The 23,273-nt window shown below is 46.1% G+C and overlaps 1 protein-coding gene across 1 annotated transcript in view; it reads right to left on the minus strand.

The window, feature by feature from the left end:
* Positions 1-542: 542 nt before the first annotated feature.
* PDIA5 (protein disulfide isomerase family A member 5) overlaps positions 543-23,273 on the minus strand; it is a 39,675-nt gene continuing 16,944 nt past the window's right edge. Inside the window, exons 11-17 of the mRNA XM_075181148.1 lie at positions 22,280-22,416; positions 17,163-17,230; positions 14,603-14,766; positions 14,393-14,523; positions 4,423-4,493; positions 2,917-3,051; positions 543-2,837 (exon numbers count right to left, since the gene is read on the minus strand). Coding sequence (XP_075037249.1) covers positions 2,757-2,837; positions 2,917-3,051; positions 4,423-4,493; positions 14,393-14,523; positions 14,603-14,766; positions 17,163-17,230; positions 22,280-22,416 — 787 coding nt within the window. The 3' untranslated portion in view covers positions 543-2,756. The remainder of the gene's footprint in view (positions 2,838-2,916; positions 3,052-4,422; positions 4,494-14,392; positions 14,524-14,602; positions 14,767-17,162; positions 17,231-22,279; positions 22,417-23,273) is intronic.

Here is a 23,273-nt window from a genome sequence, read left to right on the forward strand (position 1 = left end):
TGTGTGTGTGTGTAGCAGCCATACTAGTCTGCCCTCCAGAGAGATTTTAAAAAAGGAGTTAAAGAAACATTACTATCTAATGCATGTAGTACAAGTAACAAATCATTCACAAAGCCGTGTGAATACTCCGCTGAATATCATGCTATGAAGAAATGTCAGAATTCTTTAGAAAGAGATATCTGTGAATTCCACTCAGTGTCTTAGTTATTTGTATATAACCTAGTCCTTGTCTTGTCTGTTTTTTTGTAAAGACAGGGACAAAAAGCATCGCAGGCTGCTTCCATTATAGCAATAGAGGAATGTTTCATACACGGACATCCAATCCTGCGGCCACAATTCAGCTCACATAAATGAGGGCGGAGCTTAGCCAACATTCCAGTGCGCGGTCAGACATACCACAGCGCGCCATCTTAACTCCTGGCCGAGAAGTTATCTACAAGAGCTGTATACAGCAGACACAGTTATCGCTAGCGCAAAGTATTAGACTATATATAGTTAGTAATCCCACTTCTGTTAATGCATAATCACACAATCTCCTAAAATTAATTGTAAAATAGTTTTAATTTTGAGATGAAATAAATCACAGATTAAACACATAATGGGAATACCAGATTATCGGAACACACTCAATGATATTAGCTTGGAAATGAAAAATACGAAAACCCCCCCAGAAAACAATGAAAAATTCACACATCTGAAGGTAACGCTGCATCGTTCTTGCCCTCAGAGGTGAGGGAATGTAAACAGATTATGCGCCTATTTCTTACATTGCATATCAAAATCACGGTGAATTTATACAGTATGAAACAATGATATGCATGAAATTTTCACTGCATGTACATTAAACATGGACCCTTTCCCCACCAACCGGCATACAGAAAATAGAGAAAAAATATCTTCTTTTTGGCTTTTTTTTTTCACCTGCCCTTTAGAGTCCAAACATTCTGCGGAAGGTGTGTAAACAGTGGTAACAATCACTGCATCGGAGAGATTCAGCAGAGTGTTTCCTCTTGTCCCTGAGTGACGTGAAGCTGTCCGCTCTCAGCAGACCGATTAGAGATTCGTTACTTCCCAGTGGGGAATCCCAGTAACCAGGTCACGAGTCCAGCAAACCCAATTTGCTAGAAGAAAAACACGTCGGCTGCACTTCGTAAAGTCTTTAGAAAGTCGTAACGCAACACTGGGTCTTCTCACAGTAAAATGGCGATTAGGAAAAGTAATATCCTCAAACTGCTGTGCACAAAACCTCACTCTATTCGTGGCAATGAGGGAAGCCACTCACAAATTTATATGAGAATGTTCCTTCAAGGTCAACCCCCTGCCCCCTTACCCAATGGAAGTGGCACTGTATCACAACTGTACCAGTGGAAGCAGCCATTGTGTGAGCTGAACCAATATTGGAGAAACGGTGGCTATGATCACGTCTGATATCACTGGTTCCTAGTGTGCAGATCGGCTTCTAATCAACATTAATTCCACCCCCAAAATGGCAGCTTCCACTGTTATATTATACAGGACACTTTTCCTAGATTGTTATAATACAATATGGAAGCTAATCTTTTTTTGGCATAAACATCACATGGTCCCGGAAATGTCAGAGCATGAAATACGTAATAATCTCTTTAAATCATTATCATTATATGAATGCAAATAATTGTTTTTAACACTATATAAATGGACTATACAGGACCTTAAAGTGGAACTAAACCGAAAAATGGAAATATATAAAACTATTTGGGCTTCTATTCAAGCGATAGCTGGGTATTTACGAATGATTTACATCCGTTCTATATCACCGACTGCAGGTGGCTATGACGGACATCTCTCAAAGACAAACAGTTTAATGTAGTAAATAAAAGTCTGCTGTAATCTGCTTTGCTGCAAACATGGCAGTTTGTCATTGATCCAGGTCAGCTACTAGGAATACATTTTCACGGAAATATGGCAGTGTCCAGTGAGCGACCTCAACGTTTAGCTTTTAATCGTTCGGTTAAAAGCAAGATATCCTAAACCACTACAAACCTATCGAAGTACATTTTCTAATTCAGTTCCACTTTAAAATACTGACTTTGAGGGGCCCACATAGTTCCAGCACCTCCATTGACTACCCAGGACTTGTGGCCAATCAGCTGCCACTACCATGACACAGGTCAGCAAGTGGTAGTGTTCAGCCAGGGCACTGTACTAAAGATGGACACAAAGCGAGGCAGAGTCGCCCCTGCTAAGTGTGGTGGGGTGACACAAACGGCCGCCCCCTATGTGAGACACTGGAAGCAGAAGCCTGTAGAGAATATACAGTAGCTCAATACTATACTTACAGGTTACCCATCCTCTTCCCCTTCGTTCATTAAGCAATATACTGCATAAAATCAATTCCATACTTATTAATAACTTTCTACAGAAAACAGTAACGGGAAAAAGTGGTTCGATTCTCCTACAAAATATATATTAAAAAAAAACCTTGCAGCTAATTTTTCCTGTGAAATCCTAACAGAGCTCTGGTGTCACTCCGGTGTATGTGGAACCTGGAGGCTGTGAATCCTGTCACAGTCCACTGAGCTGGGCCTATTACTGCCTAGGGCCTGGAAGCAGGGAGAAGTGGAATGGGCCCATTAGAGAGGTTGGACCTGGAGGCTGGGAGTCTGGTAACAGTGTGCGGAGATGGGGCCTGGAAGCAGGGAGACCAGCCCTGGTGCACTGGGAGGGGTCCCTGGGAGCAGCGGTTCCTGCGGCAGTGCACCGGAAGGGGCGAGGGGTTACAGTTCTTCCTTCTTCTTCCCAAGCTTCCCATGGTCCTTTTCTCGGAGAGATCGGATGAAGCCAACAAACCCGGACTCCTAATTTCACACAAACAAAACAAAAATGAATGACGTTTCTGCGCAATTCTCTGCAAAGTCCCCTCAGCACAACACTCACCCCACGTTCTCCGTTGTATTTGTCAATAAACTTCCCGTAGTTGTAGTAATTGAAGGTGGGAAACCCCTCCACCCCCTCCTGCTTGCACAGGTCCTGGTTCTTCTCCTTGGTGCAATCGACAGCTGCATAAGCGATCTGCAAAACAAGGGAGCGTGTCATGTGACCGCCATGAGCAGAGGAACACCGGCACCTTCCAGCGCTGAGACAGAACGAGATCTAATAATCTGCAATCACATCTGTAAAATATCCACGATCAGGTTCCCTAATTCTCATCGGTTTGTAGCGGTGTAAGGGTGGAATATGGTGTTTGTTCACCGCTAACGCACAGCAGCAGATAGCGTCTTTAACGCTGACTGCGCGCAAGACAACACTGCAGTGCTGGGCCCCATTTGTCACAATAAATATCCGGTCTCTGCAGATTACCAGACTATTAGAAGTGGATTCTCCCTTTTTTTGGGATAAATCATTTAGTTTGATGACATCTTGCTCGGTGAGATATCGGTCTCACCAGGAATTGATCGGCTGCATTCTCACCGATATTGGATCAACCCCACAAAAACGGCCGCAGCCGCCCTGTGCAGGTGATAAATTCACTTTAAAGGATAACTCCACCAGGAACTAGAACTATAATTTTGTCTGGAGTTCAATAAGTTAATATTAAATATAAACTTTGTACTCCATGGGTTCTCTCAATCATGTGAATGGTAAATTCAGGGAGGGGCCACTGGGGGCCGCAGACAATTGTTTTCATATGAAGTGACTAAACGACCCCTCCCCCCAAAACTAAGCTTTAAGTTCTTTAGGGGTAGAACTGTATCTGTCACTGAGAAATTACTTGGATTAGATTGGTTCTAATTCTGTTAGGTACAACATAAAAACTGGTTTGCAGTTACAATGTAACAAATTAGATATAAAAGGGTCACTTGGTAAATTGAAAGTTTAAAGACTTTAACGAAAAAAAGTCACAGCAAAGCTTTGTACAAGTAAACGGATCATTTTGTCCTATAAAACAAAACCTAATGTAATTAAACTTGGAAGTTAAACAATTTCTGATCTGAATACATTATCTCTGTCTATTTACTGACTGAAATTAATTCTTGGAGCAGCCACTGATCAAAAGAACAAACACAGATATTATTCTCTATAAAGAAAATTATGCATGTGTTTCATTCCAGTTTAATTTGTTTTCTTTTTCATAAGAAGGAAATATTTCTGTCTACAAAAGCCCCATTTAGGAGACATTAGGAACATGCTGCTGATCCGTTAGGTAACGGTGTAATAAGTGGATATTTCCCAGAGCGGCCGGACGTCTGTCTTCTAGTACAGTTCAGACCATGAGAGTAACCGCCCGATAGGTTACAGCACCGTTTGTACCGTTAACTGTGCACCAAGTTGCAGAAACGTCACCTGTTGTGTTTAGTATGAAGTCACAGGATTATTAGGTATTGAGATAATTCCTCATTATCACACCCAGGTTTGTACGACTTGGACGCACTATGGACCTACCTTACGATCTTCCTTGAATTCATCAGCTGCGGTTGTGAAGTCAGGAACTGAGCTCTTACAATGAGGACACCCTACAAGATAACGAGAGACGGGGCGATGACAGACAGTTCCTTGTCCTGCTGAATATAGTGATAAATACAGCAAACTGCAGCAGGGGTCACAATTTTAACCAACTTTATCCTGCGCTACTTGAGACCAGCATCAGGTTTTATATATGTAAACAAAACGTTTTTACTTTAAAAGTAACAAAATACACACACCAGCCGCCGTACAGCCAGACATATACATACATATATACACATACACACACCGCCCACCGTACAGCCAGACATACACACACACCACCCGCTGTACAGCCAGACATATACATACATATATATACATACACACACCGCCCGCCGTACAGCCAGACATATACATACATATACACACATACACACACCGCCCACCGTACAGCCAGACATATACATACATATACACACATACACACACCGCCCACCGTACAGCCAGACATATACACCGCCCACCGTACAGCCAGACATACACACACACACCGCCCGCCGTACAGCCAGACATATACATACATATACACACATACACACACCGCCCACCGTACAGCCAGACATATACATACATATACACACATACACACACCGCCCACCGTACAGCCAGACATACACACCGCCCACCGTACAGCCAGACATACACACACACACCGCCCGCCGTACAGCCAGACATATACATACATATATATATACATACACACACCGCCCGCCGTACAGCCAGACATACACACACACCACCCGCTGTACAGCCAGACATATACATACATATATATATATATATATACATACATACACACACCGCCCGCCGTACAGCCAGACATATACATACATATACACACATACACACACCGCCCACCGTACAGCCAGACATACACACCGCCCGCCGTACAGCCAGACATACACACACACCGCCCGCCGTACAGCCAGACATATACATACATATATATACATACACACACCGCCCGCCGTACAGCCAGACATACACACACACCACCCGCTGTACAGCCAGACATATACATACATATATATACATACACACACCGCCCGCCGTACAGCCAGACATACACACACACCACCCGCTGTACAGCCAGACATATACATACATATATATATATATATATACATACATACACACACCGCCCGCCGTACAGCCAGACATATACATACATATACACACATACACACACCGCCCACCGTACAGCCAGACATACACACCGCCCGCCGTACAGCCAGACATACACACACACCGCCCGCCGTACAGCCAGACATATACATACATATACACACATACACACACCGCCCACCGTACAGCCAGACATACACACCGCCCGCCGTACAGCCAGACATACACACACACCGCCCGCCGTACAGCCAGACATACACACACACACCGCCCGCCGTACAGCCAGACATATACACACACCACCCGCTGTACAGCCAGACATATACATACATATATATACATACACACACCGCCCGCCGTACAGCCAGACATACACACACACCACCCGCTGTACAGCCAGACATATACATACATATATATACATACACACACCGCCCGCCGTACAGCCAGACATACACACACACCACCCGCTGTACAGCCAGACATATACATACATACACCGCCCACTGTACAGCCAGACATACACACCGCCCGCCGTACAGCCAGACATACACACACACACCGCCCGCCGTACAGCCAGACATATACATACATATATATACATACCCACACCGCCCGCCGTACAGCCAGACATATACATACATATACATACACACACCGCCCGCCGTACAGCCAGACATATACATACATATACACACACACACACACACACACACACCGCCCGCCGTACAGCCAGACATACACACACACCACCCGCTGTACAGCCAGACATATACATACATATACATACATACACACACCACCCGCTGTACAGCCAGACATATACATACATATATATACATACACACACCGCCCGCCGTACAGCCAGACATACACACACACCACCCGCTGTACAGCCAGACATATACATACATACACCGCCCACTGTACAGCCAGACATACACACCGCCCGCCGTACAGCCAGACATACACACACACACCGCCCGCCGTACAGCCAGACATATACATACATATATATACATACCCACACCGCCCGCCGTACAGCCAGACATATACATACATATACATACACACACCGCCCGCCGTACAGCCAGACATATACATACATATACACACACACACACACACACACACACACACCGCCCGCCGTACAGCCAGACATACACACACACCACCCGCTGTACAGCCAGACATATACATACATATATATACACACACCGCCCGCCGTACAGCCAGACATATACATACATATACACACACACACACACACACACACACACACCGCCCGCCGTACAGCCAGACATACACACACACCGCCCGCCGTACAGCCAGACATACACACACACCACCCGCTGTACAGCCAGACATATACATACATATACATACATACACACACCGCCCGCCGTACAGCCAGACATACACACACACCGCCCGCCGTACAGCCAGACATATACACACACCGCCCGCCGTACAGCCAGACATACACACACACCACCCGCTGTACAGCCAGACATATACATACATACACCGCCCGCCGTACAGCCAGACATATACATACACACACCGCCCGCCGTACAGCCAGACATACACACACCACCTGCTGTACAGCCAGACATATACATACACACACACACACCGCCCGCCGTACAGCCAGACATACACATACACACACACACCGCCCGCCGTACAGCCAGACATACACATACACACACACACCGCCCGCCGTACAGCCAGACATACACATACACACACACACCGCCCGCCGTACAGCCAGACATACACACACACACACACACACACACACCGCCCGCCGTACAGCCAGACATACACACACACACACCACCCGCTGTACAGCCAGACATACACACACACACACCGCCCGCCGTACAGCCAGACATACACACACACACACCGCCCGCCGTACAGCCAGACATACACACACACACACACCGCCCGCCGTACAGCCAGACATACACACACACCGCCCGCCGTACAGCCAGACATACACATACATACATACACACACCGCCCGCCGTACAGCCAGACATACACACACACACCACCCGCTGTACAGCCAGACATATACATACATACACACACCGCCCGCCGTACAGCCAGACATACACACACACACCACCCGCTGTACAGCCAGACATATACATACATATATATACATACCCACACCGCCCGCCGTACAGCCAGACATATACATACATATACATACACACACCGCCCGCCGTACAGCCAGACATATACATACATACACACACACACACACACACACACACACCGCCCGCCGTACAGCCAGACATACACACACACCACCCGCTGTACAGCCAGACATATACATACATATACATACATACACACACCGCCCGCCGTACAGCCAGACATACACACACACACACACACACACACACACACCGCCCGCCGTACAGCCAGACATACACACACACACACACACACACACACCGCCTGCCGTACAGCCAGACATACACACACACCACCCGCTGTACAGCCAGACAGACAAACCGCCCGCCGTACAGCCTGTTAAGCATAACATTTAGGAAATTTGTAACAAACAACCCTTCAGCTTATGATCTAGTAACGTTGTGTGACACGATCAGCATAATTGCCCTTCAAATAACCAATAAACACTGAAATATACAGATTCCAATTCAGCCAGAGATGTTTGGGGAATTTCAGTGGAATAGGCCTATTGAAGCTATAAACATCTCCAGGTAGAACACTGCAGAACATAACAATTATATGCAGTAATTGAATTATAAAAGGTAGAGGTGGAAGCAGGAGTTTGTCTAACACACTGTAATGTAGAAATAATGAAAATCAGCATATTGGATTAATGATGCAACAACACCGGCAACGGTCCAGGGACTCATAGTTCCGATTTGTGAACTTGCGCTCCTTCTAGGGACCGGGGGTCGTGTTTTACGTGCCGTGGAAATAAAATGGGGCAGACGTTTCTTTCCAGAAATCAGCTGTAAAAGAGGAAACCGCCAAGTGTACGGTTCTTACAAACGCTGCTGTCTGGATGATGTGCTGTCACTTGTCTATTTGGTATCACAGGATCTAGGATTAGGGACCACATACTAATACCACGCTGTATACCACGTCAGTCACACACAGAAGCACCAATGTGGAGATAAACCGTGAGCTGCGACATGGAAACACTCCGCTATGTATGATTTACAATGAGGGCAGAGGGTGAGGCAAGATACACTCTAATCAGACAGAACTAGCGAGCCGTGGGCCCCGATGCGGGGAGGAGGGTATCAGGGCCCCCGACCCTCTGCATCTGCCATGCAGCTGCCCCATTATCTCCATGGGCCCCGGTGCACCTCACCTGACGCAACAATGGTAGTTCTGCCACTGGCTGTAATGGTTAGTGGGGTACAAAACAAATGTGGGGGTAAAGAAAATAAAGGGAAGACTAATCCCTGGAAATTAAATGATAAATACGTTGGTGGAGGGAATGAATAAAAAAATAATTGATTGTTGAAGGGGTTTTTCCAATTTCAAACAGCGCTAAGTAAAACAGTGTTTTATCGTTTAAGATTCTCTCCGTGTTTTTCATTAAAGTCGTCAGATCATCTCCAGGAACAAGTAATGTAGAGGAACTGATGTTTATTCTGTATTGAACTGTACCCAAACTCTCAGTTATTGGGGGTGGGGGCTCTATAAACCACATCATGCCAATCCAGAGCCCTAAACCCCCCTCCCCCAGACCATAGGCAGCTGCCGCTTTTACCCTCTTGCAGCTCTGGCAAAAAGCGAACATGGCACGCAGTTTGGCTGTTACATACTGCTAGTGATAAGCACAGGACGTTAAGCTCTGCAGCGCTCTCTCTTCCAATCACAATCAATTTTTCATTAATTTTACATTAATTGAATGTCACTTTCTCAATCACTTCTGACAGCGAAGAGGAAGACAAATAGCGTACTATGGTTCCTCTTGTGACAGAGCTTAATACACCAGCAGCCACCACCGTTCATTAGGAACTGTCATAATGAATCGCCAAAACTGCAGCCTTCGTGTCACAATTAAATGTAATTACATCGCTGTGGCTCCCCCGATGAAAGAGGAACTTGCCCACTAATTGGAAATATATAAAGGAACAAAGGGGAAATCCAGGCTGTTTGTTTTTGTAAATGAAGTTTATGTAATTACACTGTTTATTAGATGAGAATTAGGTGCCAGGGGCCCGCATGGTTGGGAGGTTAATAAACTTCTGAACATGGAAAAATGTAGTATAAAGAACATTAAATAGTCACGAAAAAACGCTCTCAGTTCTATTACACAATAAAATTAAAATAAATCAGAGCTTAGAGAGACAAATATTAATTTGCTCAATGCTTAGACTTCCTGCCATCTATCAACCTGAATAACCAGAGGAGCTCACAATCTAATGATCACAATACACAAACAGAGAGAAAGGGACTTAAGACCACGGGGCTGGGACTTGTCAAATGATTAATTAGTATTTAGATAGGAACCATCTGTTTTGTCCTTTAGGACCGTTGTGTACTGATATTCTACATACTCATTACAGAAGCCATGAGACTGATTTATAAGCACTATGCAACAAATATTGTTCCCATTCAGGGATAACCTGCTATTCAGGACTCATTTAAAGTACACTGGTGGTTTGTTATAAATCCCGTAATCCCCTGGATCAGACATGGTGTACTTAGTACCCCGTACAGGGAGACACAGACATCTTTACATCAATGTATGGGTACACTGGTGTTACGCTTCCTACTGGTAGGAGCCTAAATAGAAGTTTCTTGTGTCCCCAAATAACTTTGTGCGAGGAAAAACATAGATGGTGATGTCCTAAATATTATCATTTATTTACATAGCACCAACATATTACATAGCGCTTTACAGAGAATGTATAATCGTTAACATACGGAAATCATCTTTACTCTGGAGGTTGGGGTATTAGGATGCAAGTACGGTGGAGGCAATTACAGATATATGGAGGTACACAGAAAGGTCAAAGTGTGAGAGGCCGTAGCTCTCATGAGTTCATGTGTGCACTTTCTATTGCAATGTGCATAATTCTGTGTGTGCGCTAGCCAGTCAGGGCAGCCAGCACCCAACTGTGAGGCCAACCTGCGCCAAACTGCGAGCCAGCGAGGACAACCTGCGCCCAACTGCGAGCCAGCGAGGCCAACCTGCGCCCAACTGCGAGCCAGCGAGGCCAACCTGCGCCCAACTGCGAGCCAGCGAGGCCAACCTGCCCCCAACTGCGAGCCAGCGAGGCCAACCTGCGCCCAACTGCGAGCCAGCGAGGCCAACCTGCGCCCAACTGCGAGCCAGCGAGGCCAACCTGCCCCCAACTGCGAGCCAGCGAGGCCAACCTGCCCCCAACTGCGAGCCAGCGAGGCCAACCTGCCCCCAACTGCGAGCCAGCGAGGCCAACCTGCCCCCAACTGCGAGCCAGCGAGGACAACCTGCGCCCAACTGCGAGCCAGCGAGGCCAACCTGCGCCCAACTGCGAGCCAGCGAGGCCAACCTGCCCCCAACTGCGAGCCAGCGAGGCCAACCTGCGCCCAACTGCGAGCCAGCGAGGCCAACCTGCGCCCAACTGCGAGCCAGCGAGGCCAACCTGCGCCCAACTGCGAGCCAGCGAGGCCAACCTGCGCCCAACTGCGAGCCAGCGAGGCCAACCTGCGCCCAACTGCGAGCCAGCGAGGCCAACCTGCGCCCAACTGCGAGCCAGCGAGGCCAACCTGCGCCCAACTGCGAGCCAGCGAGGCCAACCTGCGCCCAACTGCGAGCCAGCGAGGCCAACCTGCGCCCAACTGCGAGCCAGCGAGGCCAACCTGCGCCCAACTGCGAGCCAGCGAGGCCAACCTGCGCCCAACTGCGAGCCAGCGAGGCCAACCTGCACCCAACTGCGAGCCAGCGAGGCCAACCTGCACCCAACTGCGAGCCAGCGAGGCCAACCTGCGCCCAACTGCGAGCCAGCGAGGCCAACCTGCCCCCAACTGCGAGCCAGCGAGGCCAACCTGCGCCCAACTGCGAGCCAGCGAGGCCAACCTGCCCCCAACTGCGAGCCAGCGAGGCCAACCTGCCCCCAACTGCGAGCCAGCGAGGCCAACCTGCCCCCAACTGCGAGCCAGCGAGGCCAACCTGCGCCCAACTGCGAGCCAGCGAGGCCAACCTGCGCCCAACTGCGAGCCAGCGAGGCCAACCTGCGCCCAACTGCGAGCCAGCGAGGCCAACCTGCGCCCAACTGCGAGCCAGCGAGGCCAACCTGCGCCCAACTGCGAGCCAGCGAGGCCAACCTGCGCCCAACTGCGAGCCAGCGAGGCCAACCTGCGCCCAACTGCGAGCCAGCGAGGCCAACCTGCGCCCAACTGCGAGCCAGCGAGGCCAACCTGCGCCCAACTGCGAGCCAGCGAGGCCAACCTGCGCCCAACTGCGAGCCAGCGAGGCCAACCTGCACCCAACAATCCCCCAACAATCATGAGCCAGCTAGCCTGCTCTAACGGTCAGTCTGTCCCCACCCAAATGGAGATGAAGAAATATTCACACACATCAGGTTTCCCAATATCAGCAAGACAACAGGCCAAGTGCATGGAGAAAGTCGAAGTTTTCTTTCCGGCCATGTGGAGGTTAAATGACAGACATCTGAGAGTTCCTCTGACGAGAATACTAATGAGATGTCAGAGAAATGCTTTTAGCATCATTTCTAAGAGGATCTTTACCGATTAATTTTTCATTGAAACAGACTCTTCCAAAGGGTCGGTGATGATAACTCTCCTCTGCTATGCCAGGCTAAGTGGGTGCAAACACTCCTCAAAATATATAATGGACTCAAGTAAGGACTCTAAAATACAACGGGGGCCATTAACCCCTCGATGTCTATAACTCAGATTCTGGAATAAGCTGCTCAGACATTGCTGTATTCAGAACAACACAAACATTGTCAACGTCTGGACCGATCAGTTTATAGAGCCGGAATGGTCATGGAGAACAGATGAACGGCTACAGCTCAACCTTCACCGAGACAGGAAACTGTCCCCAAATCACGTTTAATAAAAAAAATCTGATGTTAACAGATATCATTTGTACTGAGGGACGCAATATAGACAATAGAAGCCCCTATTAAAAGCGGAAATTTGAAATTCTACACATATTTGGCTTTTCCTGCCATACACACAATTCTGTCTCCGTCTAATTACTGACAGATCCGACCGTCCCAGAATTAGGTTTTATTGTCTGAGGAAGTGTGTTGGACACTTACAAGGTAAAACACCATGATTTATCTACTAAACTGATGCCAAAAATAATAGAACAGTGTTCTGCTTTCTGCATTAATAATCCTAATACATATTAGCAACTAGAAGGATTCTTCAATTAATATAAACAATCTATCCCTTTACGACCACCCTAGGATTATACATTAAATCCAGCGCTGGAACACAGATATCGTATACACTCTGCTCCCTGATCATAGTCTGTATAGTTACTTATTTGACGGAACTATCGATCCGCTTACAATCAGCTTGTGTTCCTCACCCTGTAATGTTCTATATGTTGTTAGGTTCTACTAGACTATACTACAGGCTCAGACTGCAGGGGGTGTACTATGTCAGTATACTGAATAGTCAGTGCTGGATCACCAGAAAAAATTAAATCCTGGGTACTTGTAAACTAGTGGGGCAGTGGGGGGGGGGGGGTGGTATTTCATTTTACTGTAGAATCCCTTCAATATTCATGTTTAAAGTCAGACTTCCAGCTTCGTTCAGCATAGACACCATTACACAACAAATTGACCAATTTCGAATGCACTTGTACAGCCGGTCTGTCCGATCTTTACTTTAAACCCCATGAAAAGGTTTAACCATAACTCAGGCTCCGAATACAATCATCACAAATCAGATTGGTCAGGAAAGGAGCAACGTGATTAAGAAACCAGGCACAGAGCGGCATTTACACGAGCTGGGAGATACGGCAGCGATCGGTGGCTGAGCGGTTGGTACACAGCTGGCTCCAGACACCCACATGTTATCCTTTGCTTCGCTTGGGGTTGATAATCTGCTTTCCAGAAAGCCTCTGCCAGATGTACCGTGCGTATATCTGGGATTCTATTTGTTCAGGCAGATCAAACGTGAATCAATAAAAAAATAAAACACGTTACAAGAAGCCATTAACCACATTTATGACCATGAAAAAGACATTATTCTGATTACAACCTATTGTTTAGCACAACAACTTGGGGTAAGGTTTAAGATATTTAATTGGGTGGAGAAAGAGGTTATAGAGGTTCAGTAATTACCACATAGTGCTCTACTACCCATCACTTACATTTACTGTAACTTCATAGGGACAAGTGGACGGAATGGGAACGGAAGCTGCGAGCTGACATTTTCTCTGCAGCCCCCAGACGTAACCCCTAGATCACAGGAGGTCCTAGAAGCTGTCAGACCAATTACTGATGAACAGTCACCTGAAGGCCTTCTCCTAAGCTGTCAGCCACCAGCAAATCACTGCAAACTGCAAGGTCAGGAGAACACTCTAAACCAAAATGATTAAAGCAACGAGATCTCTATTAGAAGGTGCAACTACCTTCAGTGTAGCTGATGTGCTACTGAAACTCATGTAGCTGGAAACAGAGGTCGACAGATTGCTTGTAGGAAGATAACAACGTACAATGTGACACATTATATCTGCTGGTTTTATAAGACCTATACTCACATTTGGAACAATTTGGATTTTAGTTTTCATACATTTGGCAGAAGGACTTACAAGGGGCGTAGAACATGACCAGCGCGTGTTTCTTCTTTTTCAGGGTCTCTCGGAAATCATCGCCCAGTAGGTGGAGGACGCTGGACGGTGTCTCTTCCCACGAGGGTTCTGGGGGGGGTGGGGCCTCGGGACTGCAGGAAGAGGATGATTGGGTGTGTAAACGGAAGAGTTACATTGTTACACAGCAACTGAGATAAGTACTCGGCTTACTTGTGCATCCACTCCACGATCTTCTGCTCGGAGCGCAGGTGGGGCAGCGTGTACTTCTCCTCTCCATTCTCAAAATACTTCACAGTCGGAAATCCAGAGATGTGGAACCTCTCCGACAGGGCTCTGTGTACTGTCCCGTCTACTGCCGCCAACACCCCAGCACCCTAAAACACCAGAGAGGGGGTCTCAGCATTGCAAAAAACAGCCCAAGGGTGTTATCTTTGCTGCAATAAACCTTGGTGCAATGAGCTGAGCTCTACAATCAGCAGCGACACAAACATTAAACATTGAGAACCTATTAATAAATTACAAATCCATCTATTTGTTTGAACACAGGAAATTTTTAGTAACAATGGTTTTAATGTCCGTTCTCGTGTTCTGCGGTGATATAAAATGCTAAACTTAAATATCAAAGAAGGGAATTAGAGAAACAACAAAGTCACTGAACACAGAGTAATACAATAGATGGATACAATGTAGCATGTACAGAATTGTTCTGTTGTACATTGTTCCATACAGCTTGTTGGTCACTCAATATATAAACATATTAATCAGGGTGTGAACATACAACTATGCTTGGACCACCAAGTGTGCGCTGACCATATATTTCTGAAGCCAAAGGCCCGCTAGAAAGTAGAAGTTGGTGCAGCAGCCCATCTGTTCCAGTGGGAGAGGGGCTTGTACCTCAGTGCTGCACTGACTGACGCTGGGGATATCGGGGGACTCTGTGTACCCCAATTGCAGAGAGTTTTACAAAGATAGATGAATAAATATCTCACTTGCAAAGGAGCATTTTTGACAAGTGATGCACAGAGAACCATAAAATGTGCTGTATCCCATAGCAATCAGACTTTTCTTCCAGTACATTTATTAAGCGATTCGTTGCTACAGGTTACAATACACTGCAACAGTTTTAGTACATATTTACACTTATTGTCGTACTATTACTACTATAATATGATAGTCAATGTATGCTGGCGTTTTATGTGCAAAGTGTATATCTGTCGCAGACCTCTCCTATAGGTGCAGAACACGAGGAACCACAAAAGTTCAAGTTACAAGTTGGTTAAAACATATTTTATATCGCTTTTGCTACTTGGGGTATATACCAAGACTACAGATGGTTATGTTAAATGGAAATAAACAAACATATGTAATTCAATCAGAGCAGTTACTCTAAACTTCAATAAAAAATATTAAGATCTCACACCTGGCTATTATTTTCTATTACAGGAAAAGATATATTTATACTATTTATGAAGGAGGTCTGGGTGGATCAGTCTGCAATGCTCAATTAAGCCGATGTATTCCTTGTTTAACACTATATTTATATTTAGTTAAAATAGATAGAAAACAAATCTTTATGCTGCTTTTTAGCACAAACTGCACTGTATAAAATAACAGTCTAATATTCTTAAAATATTTATTTGTTATGCACCGAGCAAAAGACAGATCTGTGCAATTTGGAGATACACTGGGTACGAGTTTGGGTCAAATCCCTTTATAATTGAGCGTTATTGTCTAGGCCATAGGCTAGGTAACTTGTTGAACTACAACTCCCAGCCTGCACTGCCAGCTATCCTTACCATGCACTGCGGATCTCAGTTTTTAGGCACACATTCAAACCATCCTGGCCTTCTGCGCTAATGTACTCGAGTCTCATAAATTATTTATTATCTTGATTAGAATTTATGTGATTAATGCAGAAATGTACATCTCCACGGAGAGGGAAAATCATGAAAAAATTATGCTATTTTCCGATAAAACAGCATATTTCTCTGTTTTCTTTAAACATGACAAGTTTAATTAATCCTAATGGTAAACACTTCTCCTAATAAACAGAACTCTCAGGCTGTTGCTGTAATGTTCTTAGACAGTGTGTTCGGGCTTTGGCAAGAAGTGTGAATTAGCAATCAGTCTGGGCTCAGCTGAAACTCCTCTGGGACCGCCGGAAGACAACGCGTTTCGTTTTCATTACTCTCATGTCTGCATCAGTATTAGGATTCTATCAGTAAAACATTCCACAAAAGGCCCCAAGGGTAATAAATATTATGAAGTGTTTAAGGTACATCAGACGGGACCTGGGATAATGTAGGGCATATATATATAGTTAGATCATTGAGGCCCTAAAAAATCTCACAGACATACAGGAACAGTTACACTGTTACAAACACCACCTAACGGGTAAAAAACAAATACACTTAAATGTCATTTCAAATAAGTGCCGCAACATTGTTTCAACAAAGTAATTCCAGCTGTAGTGAATATGACATGGAGGATGGGAGAGCTCAGACAGCTGTGTTTTCAAACTGACTTGATAGATGTTGGCTGAACTCTCCAGCTCACAAGAGCATACGTTAGAACAGATTTGAAGATAAGGAGGGACAAAAGATAAAGGATGTTGGGGGATAATGGAGAAGAGCAGACACTGGAGGGAACAGGTAAACATCCAGCAGAGGAGGTCGGTGGAGAAGGGAGATGGGTAAAACTGGTAAAACAATAATGACAGAAGCCAAATGCCCAGAGAAGAAAGAAAGTAACATTTGCTGGGAGTACTTACGCTTTCCGCGTGCAGGGTTTCTGCTGCCTTCTCATAGTCCGGCTTCATTTTCTTACAGTGTCCACACCCTGCACAGAACGAATGGATGGAGGCAGGTTACCACATTACCCCGAACTTCCAGAAATTACATTTACCCTTCAACAAGTGGACTCATCACTGTCACATCAAACCACAACAATATCTTTAAATATATTTCCTTGTTTATTGGGTCTTACAAAGAGCTCTCACCAGGGGGCAGATGCTCTTTAACGAACTAGAACGTAATAGTGCAACAAACATCTGCTCCCTTCCTCCCCATTTACCTAGATCTGGGCAAGCCAAGAAGAGCAGGCAAAGCTCAGTCCTTATATCAGCGTTCTAGACCTGTATGGAGCGCTGACTGATCGCCATACTGAGCGCACTACTTACTGGTCCCTCGCCCAGGTGAGCGGAGGGGAATTCTTTTTATTTGTTTTCTTTAAAAAAAAAACGCAGTCACATGGAACCAGACTAATATATTGCCTCTACAATATGCCTGAATCTTCTTCTGTACAGAACATGAGACAATGGATAAAAACAAAATACTGCCTCCATTCCCCTCCTTACATCTTGGATCTCCTTATATACTCTGTGCTGCTGGGGGACCCTGCTCCTTCCACTATATAACGCTCAGTCTGTGTCTTCCTGCTGCCTCAATTCCCCTCCTCACATCATGTCACTGCCCCTGTCACATGCAGCCCTGTCCTCACTAACACATCACTCATCTCCTGATATACTCTGTGCTGCTGGGGGACCCTGCTCCTTCCACTATATAACGCTCAGTCTGTGTCTTCCTGCTGCCTCAATTCCCCTCCTCACATCATGTCACTGCCCCTGTCACATGCAGCCCTGTCCTCACTAACACATCACTCATCTCCTGATATACTCTGTGCTGCCGGGGACCCTGCTCCTTCCACTATATAACTCTGTCTATGGCTTCCTGCTGCCTCCATTCCCCTCCTCACATCATGTCACTGTCACATGCAGCCCTGTCCTCACTAACACATCACTCATCTCCTAATATACTCTGTGCTGCTGGGGGACCCTGCTCCTTCCACTATATAACTCTCAATCTGTGGTTTCCTGCTGCCTCCATTCCCCTCCTCACATCATGTCACTGCCCATGTTCTATGCAGCCCTGTGCTCACTAATGCAATCACACAAGTGGACAGGACACTGCCCTTCACAAGATCAGTACACTCGTTTCCTGAAATACTTGGTGCTGTTGTGTGTATTCTGATGATCTGACTGGCTACAGGTTGTTCTGGTCCCTCCCATTTAAAAGATGATGACTGATAACAAAAGGTTCTCTGACCCTTGTCAAAAACCATCCTAAACTTGCAAAATAATGCAAAGACAAAACACATTTCTGGAACGAAAAATGTCTATCACACGTTATTAGCTTTTATGGAAATGTAACAAATTAAACAATAGGTTATAAACAGAGACGCAGTACTATTTTTCTGCCATGACAACAGAGGATGAGCAATTAACCTGAGAGGCACAGAGAAGCTGAGCGTGGGTGAAAGGTATAGAGGCAATGACAAAAAGATTTAAAAATGACAAGATTGAGTTTATCCGACAGCCCCATGTAGGTCACAGTCTCCCACTGTGACAGTTACCTGAATCCGTCACTTTGTCTTACAGAAAATTCTCTCATCATACAGAACGATCCCACGTCCGAGAGCGCAGCTAGTGGGACGCTAGGAGTCTGTGGACCCCTGGGAATAGCGCAATGCTGAGCGTTGTAGCAACACCACAATCTCAGTGAGAGTCACACAGCTCCTATACGTCCTACAATGCTTTATATTACTTTTATGGAGACAACTTTGGGGTGGATTATTAGCAGCACAGAAGAATTACAATTAGCATAATTATCGTTCCTCTGCAGCAGTGGGGCAGTTGTGTCGCTTTAATCTCACAGCAAGAACGAGGACGGCTCTAATAATTTCACGTTGTCTATTCTCTGTACAGACACAGATCAGAGCACTGCAGAGATGCCGGCGGCCACATGCAGGGCTAATCCCCAGCATGGCCTGTTCTCCAGAACAAAATGGTGCTCTAAATCAATGAAATAAACATTGTGTACAAGTGCGGACGCTCCGCTGGCTGTGAGATCATTTGTCAATTGTTGGTACAGCCAGGCTACAGCGCCCATCTCTGAGCCCGTAAAGCTTTCTGCTTCAGCTCGTGCTCACTGATAATGGGCTTCAAAGGGGAGAAATATCTGAGCGATGCCAGGGACCGGGTAACTGACGGCATCGGGGGCTGTGTCTCCCCCTTTCACATCCATTTGTGCCATTCTCCGTATTACCCCAAGGGAGCAAAAAGGTTTAACGACGGGCATTATTTATGTAGATATTTTTATTATCAAATATTACTCAATTTAACAATTTGTAAAGTTCACTTTGCTGAATGGAACAATGACCTGGAAGAAAAACGGCTGCAATAGCTTCCAGTGAGATATAGAAGAAATATTTGTCCTGATTTTATATGGAAAATTTAAACTTAAATTTAGTAAATGTTACCTATGCCTTTTTATATTGCATAAACCTGTATTATAGGAGTGGTTGACCTGTGAAAGATACAATTCTAAGCCTCGGTTTATGTGCTTTTTAGGAGACAGAGAGAGCATTAGGCCCCTAGAATCCATACTACTTGCAGCCTCAGGGCTTGATGCAGTGCGAGTATGAAGCCAGTTTATGTAGAGTAACTTGCGTGAAATCGCTCCGGGCAGGCCCAGAAAACAGTAGCACGCATTTGTGCCCGTGCAGATTGGTGTCATTCTGCCACTTACGCCAGGAGTTGCAGGGGAATTCTAACTGTAAGGACGTGTTCATGCAACTGGGAACGGATGCTGACTGCCACAATAGACATATATATGTCTAAGAAAGCCATAATTGTCTGTGACGTGTGCCTAGCGTAAGCTGGGCCCATATGCTGCTGGTTGGCTCTTAAGATGCGTTCGGCTCAGCATCTGGGCATAAATACTCATTTTTACACCTGTCTTTTATAAGCATAAATTACATCCATTTTTGTGCCCAATTCTGCATCAGGCTCTTAATATATAACAGGAAAAATTCCTACTCTCAGTTGGCAATCTTTAAAAATGAACAAACTAATCTCTGCCTTAAAATTCCATTTACAGAACAGACAGATGCAGACATCACTCAGAACATTTACAGCTCTGTAGGGAGAGTCCACATTGTACAGATATCCGCAGCTGTGAAAGGGTTACAATGAAAGCACAAATAACGTTATTTCCCTAGTTGGCAGTTTTTCATCATAGAGCATTTTGCAAGACTGAGATGTAACCACTTTTCCAGGTGGAAATACGAGGAGGAAAAAATAAAGAACAGATTACTGGAATTTCTGAAAATGGTTTTCATTCTGGTAGAACTAAAACACGAAACCAGCGAAGACAATTGTCAGCTGTTACTGCACCTGGAGAAATCACAATGGATGATCGAGTGACAATAGGAGCATTACCCTATCGACTACTGCTGCTTCCAAACTCCTAATTCTCACTACTCTCTATGGCCTCTCCCAAAGGACAACTTCTGCCATCCACCGGGATGGTCACTCCCTAGGTCTTTGCCAAACAGCTCTCTCCAACTTTGCCTCCTACCTCTCTAGTCGCTTTTGGGAGTGTCTGCTTAGGACTTTTCCTCTCCCCTCTTCCATTTACTCTTGGAGTGCACCAAGTCCTTGGCTCTCTGCTCTTCTCTCTATACACAACCTCTCTCGGTGAACTTATTCAATCATTTGGCCACCAATAGCATCTATAAGCTGACAACACGCAAATCTTTCCTCCCCTGACCTCTCTCCCACCTTTCTAACCTTCTAGGTATCCAGCTGTCTCTCTGCTATTAACTACCAGGATGTCACAACGCTTCCCGAAACTCAACATCTCTAAATCCGAGCTCATCATCTTTCCTCCTGCCAATGTTGCTATCCCTCCCAATATCTCCCTTTTGGCTGACAACATCACTCTTTCTCCTGTCACCCAAGTCACCCTTCGCTTTACCCCTCATATCCAGTCCTTCACTAAATCCTGCCACTTCCTCCTCCGTAACATCACGAAAATCCGTCCCTTCCTCTTTAAGGAAGCAACCAAAATTCTAGTCCATTCCATCATCATTTCTCATCTTGACTATTGTAACCTCCTTCTCACTGGCCTTCTTGTCTCTCACTTTTCTGACCTTTAATCCATACAGAATGCTGCGGCTTGGTTCATCTTCCTCTCTCACCGCACCTCTTTTCCTCTGCGTAAATCCCTTCATTGGCTCCCCATCCTTTTCAGAATTCAGTTCAAGCTCCTTACCCTCACTTACAAAGTCCTTACTAACACTTCTCCCCATAGCATCTCTGACCTTGTCTAGAGGTACATACCTACCTGACCGCTCCACTCCGCCTCAACTTACCTCTCATTACCTCCTCTCATGCTCGTCTCCAAGACTTCTGCCCTGCTGCCCCCTAAACTTTGGAACTCCTTACCCCATCTCACCCGACTCTGCCCCCAACCTTTTCTCCTAGCCGGTCCTACTGTCTATTCACCCCTCCCTCTAGAATGTAAGCTCTCGCAGGCAGGGTCCACTCTACCTATTGTCCTATGTCTGTCTACTGTCTGACTCTCTCGTACGCCCTGTCACGTGTTTTGCTGCACTCTGAGTCCCCATAGCATTACTCACACTCATCTGTGCTACTTATGTGTATTACCTTATCTATTTGTGACGCGCTTCTGTATCCGGCGCTACAGAATCTGTGGCGCCATATAAATAACTAATCATTTCATTTCCACAACTGGGGCCCAAAGCTGTGATTTAGGGATAGCAAAAGCAAGATTCTCACAGGGGGGAAAATCGCAGTGATTAACATGACCACAGTTACCTAAATAAAAGGTATCATATAAAGATATAAAGTAGACAAGTCACCTCACACAGCGAAGGGGGCGGAGCATGTATGCAACCTATCAGCTTGCTAGGAAGTAGAGACAGTGTCTGATTAATATTCATTAAATATTAGTTCTGCCCAGAACACGGCTACTTCCCCTGTGTGTAGGCAACAGGTCCACTCAATTAGTAAAACCAAGAACTTACATGGAGCGTAGAACATAACGAGCACAGACGGATGATCCTGAACAAACTGGTCAAAATCTGCATCAGTCAGGTGATGAACTGCGCTGTCTTGCTCCGACCACGCCACCTCCGGAGATTCCGGGGCTGGGGCCTGAGGACTGAAATCATGAGACACGACGTGACGGACAGGTAACATGCAGGTAATGGGAGGTATACATTGTTACTGCTGGGAGAATGTAGTGTAACATTGTGTCGTCATAGTCACAGAAGTCTGCTGAGGAGTCAGGCTGCCAAATGACAGATGTGTATATTCCACAGAGCAAAGTACCAAATACATTCAGTTAGACAAACTTCTGATGTTGGAGAGTAACTAGAGGCCTCCATGGCATCTGTGGTGACCGGACCTATGCTCAGTAATCAGATGAAGGAAGCCGCAGTAACGTGGTCAGGATGTGGTGATGGATTAGCATCAGAAAGGCTATGTAACAGCTTGTAAATCAGTCACTGACAGGAAACCACAAACATAACACAGAAATAACCTTAACACTCGCTCAGAGTGCACAGCTGTATATACAGGCTAGACAAGATATAACTATATACTGCTGACCCCTCCCCCTGGACAAGACCATACACCGCTGAACCCTCCCCCCGGACAGGATTATACACTGCTGAACCCTCCCTCCGGACAGGACCACACACTGCTGACCCCTCCCCCTGGACAGGACCATACACTGCTGAACCCTCCCCCCGGACAGGATTATACACTGCTGACCCCTCCCTCTCAATGGACAGGACCACACACTGCTGACACCTCCCCCCGGACAGGACCACACACTGCTGATCCCTCCCTCCCCTGGACAGGACCACACACTGCTGACCCCTCCATCCCCCTGGACAGGACCACAAACTGCTGACCCCTCCCTCCCCCTGGACAGGACCACAAACTGCTGACCCCCCCTCTCACTGGACAGGACCATACAATGCTGACCCCCCCCCCTCCTTCTGGACAGGACCA

The sequence above is a fragment of the Mixophyes fleayi genome, chromosome 7 (genome assembly GCF_038048845.1).
Source record: "Mixophyes fleayi isolate aMixFle1 chromosome 7, aMixFle1.hap1, whole genome shotgun sequence".
Classification (NCBI taxonomy): Eukaryota; Metazoa; Chordata; class Amphibia; order Anura; family Limnodynastidae; genus Mixophyes; species Mixophyes fleayi.